Source organism: Arachis ipaensis, chromosome B05, assembly GCF_000816755.2.
Source record: "Arachis ipaensis cultivar K30076 chromosome B05, Araip1.1, whole genome shotgun sequence".
NCBI classification, from domain to species: domain Eukaryota; kingdom Viridiplantae; phylum Streptophyta; class Magnoliopsida; order Fabales; family Fabaceae; genus Arachis; species Arachis ipaensis.
In genome coordinates, this window is record NC_029789.2 from 2,141,706 (window position 1) to 2,146,961 (window position 5,256).

Below are 5,256 nucleotides of genomic sequence, written 5' to 3' on the forward strand. Positions count from 1 at the left end.
ATATTGTGCAGTTTTCGATTCGTGTTTCTCCACCGAAGTGTTGCCCGAAGGAATGTACCAGCTGCACCTCCACGAGATCATCACGGAGCTCCATGAGGAGTTTCCAGAATCTTCTTTCCTTGCATTCAACTTCCGCGACGGCGAGAGGCGCAGCCAATTCGCTGAATTTCTCACAGAATACGATGTTGTCGTCATGGATTACCCAAAGCAGTACGAGGGTGTTCCAATTTTGCCCCTTTCTCTTGTTCAGCACTTTCTTAGAGTCTGTGATAGTTGGTTAAACTTAGGGAACCATCAAAATGTGATTTTGTTTCACTGTGAAAGAGGGGGCTGGCCCCTACTTGCATTTCTACTAGCTAGTTTACTTGTCTTTAGGAAAGTTCATAGTGGTGAAAAAAGGGCGCTTGAGATGGTTCATAGGGAGGCACCAAAGGGTTTGTTGCAGCTTTTGTCGCCTTTGAACCCTTTGCCCTCTCAGCTTCGATACATTCAGTATGTGGCGAGGCGGAATATTTCACCGGGGTGGCCGCCTCCGGAGCGCGCACTGTCGCTGGATTGTCTCATTTTGAGGGCAATTCCAGGCTTTGATTTGCAGAATGGGTGTAGGCCGATGATTAGGATATTTGGTAGGAACTTGCTCAGCAAGGATGGGCTTTCCACTCAGATGATATATTCAATGCATAAGAAGAAGAAGAGCTTGCGGCATTACCGCCAGGTTCTGTGTGGAGTTGTTTTGTTTGCTTGATTGATTTGTTTTGCATTTTTGGCTGATTTTTTGTTGTATTAAATTTATGTTGCTTTTAATTGATGTTAGGCTGTGTTCTGTGTTGACTTTTTTATTATCAGGCAGACTGCGATGTGATTAAGATTGATATTCAGTGTTTAGTTCAAGGAGATGTGGTGTTAGAGTGCGTTCATTTGGATTTGGATCCAGAGAGGGAGGTGATGATGTTTCGTGTAATGTTTAATACAGCATTTATTCGGTCCAATATATTGATGCTGAATGCTGATAACTTGGACATTCTTTGGGATTCAAAGGATCGGTATCCAAAAGGCTTCAGGGCTGAGGTGAGTGCTTTTTATAGTTTAGGATTGTATGGAAAACTAAGACTTCGATTACTTGTGGATGGCTGAGTTTTTCTTTCTAGTGAGGGTACCTGTTATTATCCTGACAATTTAGAACTTCTTGAATTTAGGTTTTGTTTGGAGAGGTAGAAAATGTAAGTCCTCAACGGGCTCCCACAACCATGCTAAATGGTGAGGAGAAAGGTGGATTGCCCATTGAAGCGTTTTCACGGGTTCAAGAACTGTTTAGTGGCGTAGATTGGGTTGATAGTGGTGATGCTGCTGCTGTCTGGCTTCTTAAACAATTAACTGTCCTAAATGATGTCAAAGAGTTTTCAAGATTGCAAGGAAAAGGAAGTTGGTATTCATCGCCTGCTGACTCCGACGAGGAAAATAATGAATCAAGCACTGCTGATAGTTCGGATGAGGCCTTTGATGTTCCCAGGTTGTCTTCTGATACTCCAAAATTATTGACACCTGACATCCCTGATTCAATCCATTTAGCTTTTGAGAATCATGGTGGTAATCATGAAAATCGCGATTCAGCAACACCTGATCAGTCATTGACAGATAATGGGCCCTCAATTTGTCATGTTCCAAGCAATGAATATTCTCCTTGTTCATCTCCATCATCACCGTTATCAGTTCCTGCTACACAACCTTTGGTTCCAACTCCAGCACATGCCCCTCATCCTCCACCTCCACCTCCACCAATGTCTAGTGAACATGATCCGGTAACTTCAGCCCCACCACCACCACCTCCTCCACCTACTCCTCCAGTACTTGCAAGAACAGGTTCAGCCCCACCTCCACCCCCTCCACCTCCTCCAATACCAGCTAGAACAGGTTCTGCTCCACCAACTCCACCTCCACCTCCTCCAATACCTGCAAGAACAGGTTCAGCACCACCACCTCCACCTCCAATACCTGCAAAAGCAGGTTCAGCACCACCACCTCCACCTCCACCACCTCCACTACCTGCAAGAGTAGGTTCTGCCCCACCACCTCAACCTCCACCTCCTCCAGCACCAATAAGAACAGGTTCATCCCCATCGCCTCCGCCTCCACCTCCTCCACTGCCTACAAGAACAGGTTCTGCCCCACCACCTCCACCACCTCTACCACCTGTAAGAGCAAGTACTGTCCCACCTGCTCCACCTCCTCCTCCTCCTCCTTCAGCACCTACACCTAGACGAGCAGGTTCAACCCCACCAGCTCCTCCTCCACCTCCACCACCTCCAGGACGAGCAAGTTCAACTCCACCACCTGCCCCTCCCCCTCCGCCAGGACCTGTGCGAACAAGTTTAACATCAGCCCCACCACCGCCACCTCCACCCCCTCCAGGGTCTGTACGAAAAGGTCCTGGTCCACCACCTCCACCTCCACCTCCAGGTGTTCGAACAGTTTCAGCCCCACCAGCTGCACCAAAGCCTCCAAATGCTCCTCCTCCCCCAGTTGGTCGTAGTGGAACACCTATACCTCCTCCACCTCCTGCAGGCAGGGCCTCTAGTGTGCCACCACCACCTGGCAAAGGTTCTTTAGCACCAGCAAGTCTTGGAAGAGGCCGAGGTACTGGTGCAACTGTTAATGCACCTAAGAAAACTATGTTGAAGCCCCTTCATTGGGTGAAAGTTGCCCGAGCAGCACAAGGGAGTTTATGGGCTGATTCACAAAAGCAAGATAATGAATCAAGGTAGTGATTACCGAATTAGTATTTTCATTCTAATATTACAGTAAGTTTCCTTGTAATTATCCCATAAAATACATCGGAGTTGTCATTTTATGAAAACTCTTTCCTTTTGTAATTTTTGCACTATGGTTGGGCAATTGGGCCTTTTGTTAGAATTTCCTGTCTTCTCCACCCACCTAACTTTCTTTCGACAGGACCTAGGATGGGTGGGATGCTATTTCAATTTAGCACTTCTGATTCAAATCATAAAACTTTGTGTTAGGGCCCCTGAAATAGATATATCAGAACTTGAGAGCCTGTTTTCAGCAGCATCTGCTTCTGATGGGAGCAATGCTAAAGTTGGAGGTCGGCGCGGTTCTAATATCAACAAACCCGAGAAAGTACAACTGGTAAGCAATTTCTCTAGTGGCATAAATTTGTTTAACAACCTGTTGCTTAAGGGTTCATATGCCTGTTCATAATTAGAGTACTCTTGAATGGGACTGGTACCCAAGAGATAATAAACATCAATAAAAACTCTACTGAGAGACTTTGTCTATTCTCTCCAATTGCATTGTAAATGAAGAAGCAAAATAATATGGGAAAAGTATAATGAATGCTAAAAAAGTAAAAAGAATTTTTTTTATTTGGATTAATATGTAGTTTTTTGACAAACAAATATTCCATATTGCAGTTTGCTCTATGAGTATGATTGTGTGCTCTGGAAATCTAATGCAAATACTTCGTCTTCTTTCTTTTTTTTTTTCGTTTCAATTTTTGTCTAGCGTATGTTATCAATTGAACAAGGGCTAATATATCCTTTTTCTTTATCTCCTCTGCCAGATTGACTTGCGTAGAGCATATAATTGTGAAATAATGCTCTCCAAAATCAAAATTCCTTTGCCAGATATGCTGGTAAGTTTCTCTATCGTTTTGTTCAATTGCTTGGTTGTCTTTTTTTTTTTTTAGGGCACTTTTCATTTGGATATAGCTTGATCGAGGGCATTAGTTTTCATGTTTGCTCTAACATTTGTCATTTTTTGTTATTTGGGTTTCAGAATGCTGTTCTAGCATTGGATTCTTCTGTTCTGGATATTGATCAGGTTGAGAATCTCATCAAGTTCTGTCCCACCAAGGAAGAGATGGAGATGTTGAAGGTACACCACTCTTCTACTCTCGTGTGCATTAACTTATCAAAAATTGTCTGAACTGTAAGGTATAACTTCATGTAATGCATATGATTTGGTATTTCTATGAATTGTATCTTGGCTGCAAATATCTTCATTTGCTTAATATACTCAATTCCAGGTTAAAAATCTTGAATCATATCACTGTTACTTGCATAGATGGACTTTCCCATTTTTGCTTCATTTAGGCCATATGCATATTTGTGCATCCTCTTAACCTTAGTTCATTTTTTTTAGGGTTTTGAAATTCACACTGTGTGTTTGCTAATGGTTAGGTGTCTTTGATAAAAAAAATATATATATATGCATGAACAGTTTCAGATTAAACCTTTTAAGTAAACTGGAAATCTTCCCAATGGCACATTAAAAAACAAGAAATTGCTCAAAAATTAAATGTAAAAAGTTTCTAATATTTGTATGACATGCTTCCTTGTTTAATATGGAAAAGGAACTTTTTCTTTGTTCTTTCCCCAGCTGAAATGTCTCTGTTTTACAGAATTATAAAGGGGACAAGGATATGCTTGGAAAATGTGAACAGGTTCTTTCTTGCTTTTTGTTCTTAACAATGAACGTTTAGTTCTTTACAATGCCTACATTAATTCTAACGAAGTTCTTATTCTGATGACCCCTATCAGTTTTTTATGGAGCTGATGAAGGTTCCACGAGTAGAATCCAAGTTAAGGGTGTTTGCTTTCAAAATCAACTTTTCTTCTCAGGTATGCTATCCAGTTTATGATTATCCTATATTGCTTTTCATTCTTAAAGACAAATTCTTCTTGCTTCTTCAGGTGAATGATTTGAGGAAAAATTTGAATACAATCAACAATGCTGCTAAAGAGGTACTGTTTAATGGCTCTTAGTTGGAAAAAAAATGAAAGAATTACCAAGCTTATACTCATGTTATTGCTTTATAATACAGGTGAAAGAATCTGTGAAATTACGCCAGATAATGCAGACTATTCTTACCTTGGGCAATGCCCTGAATCAGGGAACAGCAAGGGGTATCTATTACTCCATTCCAACTTGACTGTCTTATATTTGAGATTTGTGTTGCATCCTGGTTCAACTCAATATTTATTATAAAATTATAGTTTCAACCATGCCGATTAGATTATATTTTACGTTTTATCAATGGCAGGATCAGCAGTTGGATTCAAATTGGATAGCCTTCTCAAGTTATCTGATACTCGTGCAAGAAATAACAAAATGACTTTGATGCATTATTTGTGCAAGGTAGATATACCAAAATCTTTGAACAATATTTTGTATTATACTATGATATCTTTGACATAATTTTGCTCTGCTCCATCCGTGTGAAAATATATTTATAGGAGA

The 5,256-nt window shown here is 41.1% G+C and overlaps 1 protein-coding gene across 3 annotated transcripts in view; it reads left to right on the forward strand.

Moving 5' to 3' along the window:
- The window catches only part of LOC107642418 (formin-like protein 14), an 8,017-nt gene that overhangs the window by 370 nt on the left and 2,391 nt on the right, over window positions 1-5,256 (forward strand). Inside the window, exons 2-13 of one of the 3 annotated variants that reach the window (XM_021122794.1) lie at window positions 12-715; window positions 847-1,068; window positions 1,197-1,962; window positions 2,005-2,758; window positions 3,018-3,144; window positions 3,578-3,649; window positions 3,793-3,891; window positions 4,418-4,459; window positions 4,557-4,637; window positions 4,710-4,760; window positions 4,841-4,922; window positions 5,060-5,154. In XM_021122794.1, the coding sequence (XP_020978453.1) occupies window positions 12-715; window positions 847-1,068; window positions 1,197-1,962; window positions 2,005-2,758; window positions 3,018-3,144; window positions 3,578-3,649; window positions 3,793-3,891; window positions 4,418-4,459; window positions 4,557-4,637; window positions 4,710-4,760; window positions 4,841-4,922; window positions 5,060-5,154 (3,095 nt within the window). Of the gene's footprint in view, window positions 1-11; window positions 716-846; window positions 1,069-1,196; window positions 2,759-3,017; window positions 3,145-3,577; window positions 3,650-3,792; window positions 3,892-4,417; window positions 4,460-4,556; window positions 4,638-4,709; window positions 4,761-4,840; window positions 4,923-5,059; window positions 5,155-5,256 lie in introns of those variants that run through there. The other 2 variants (XM_016345767.2, XM_016345769.2) reach the window with 2 other exon arrangements.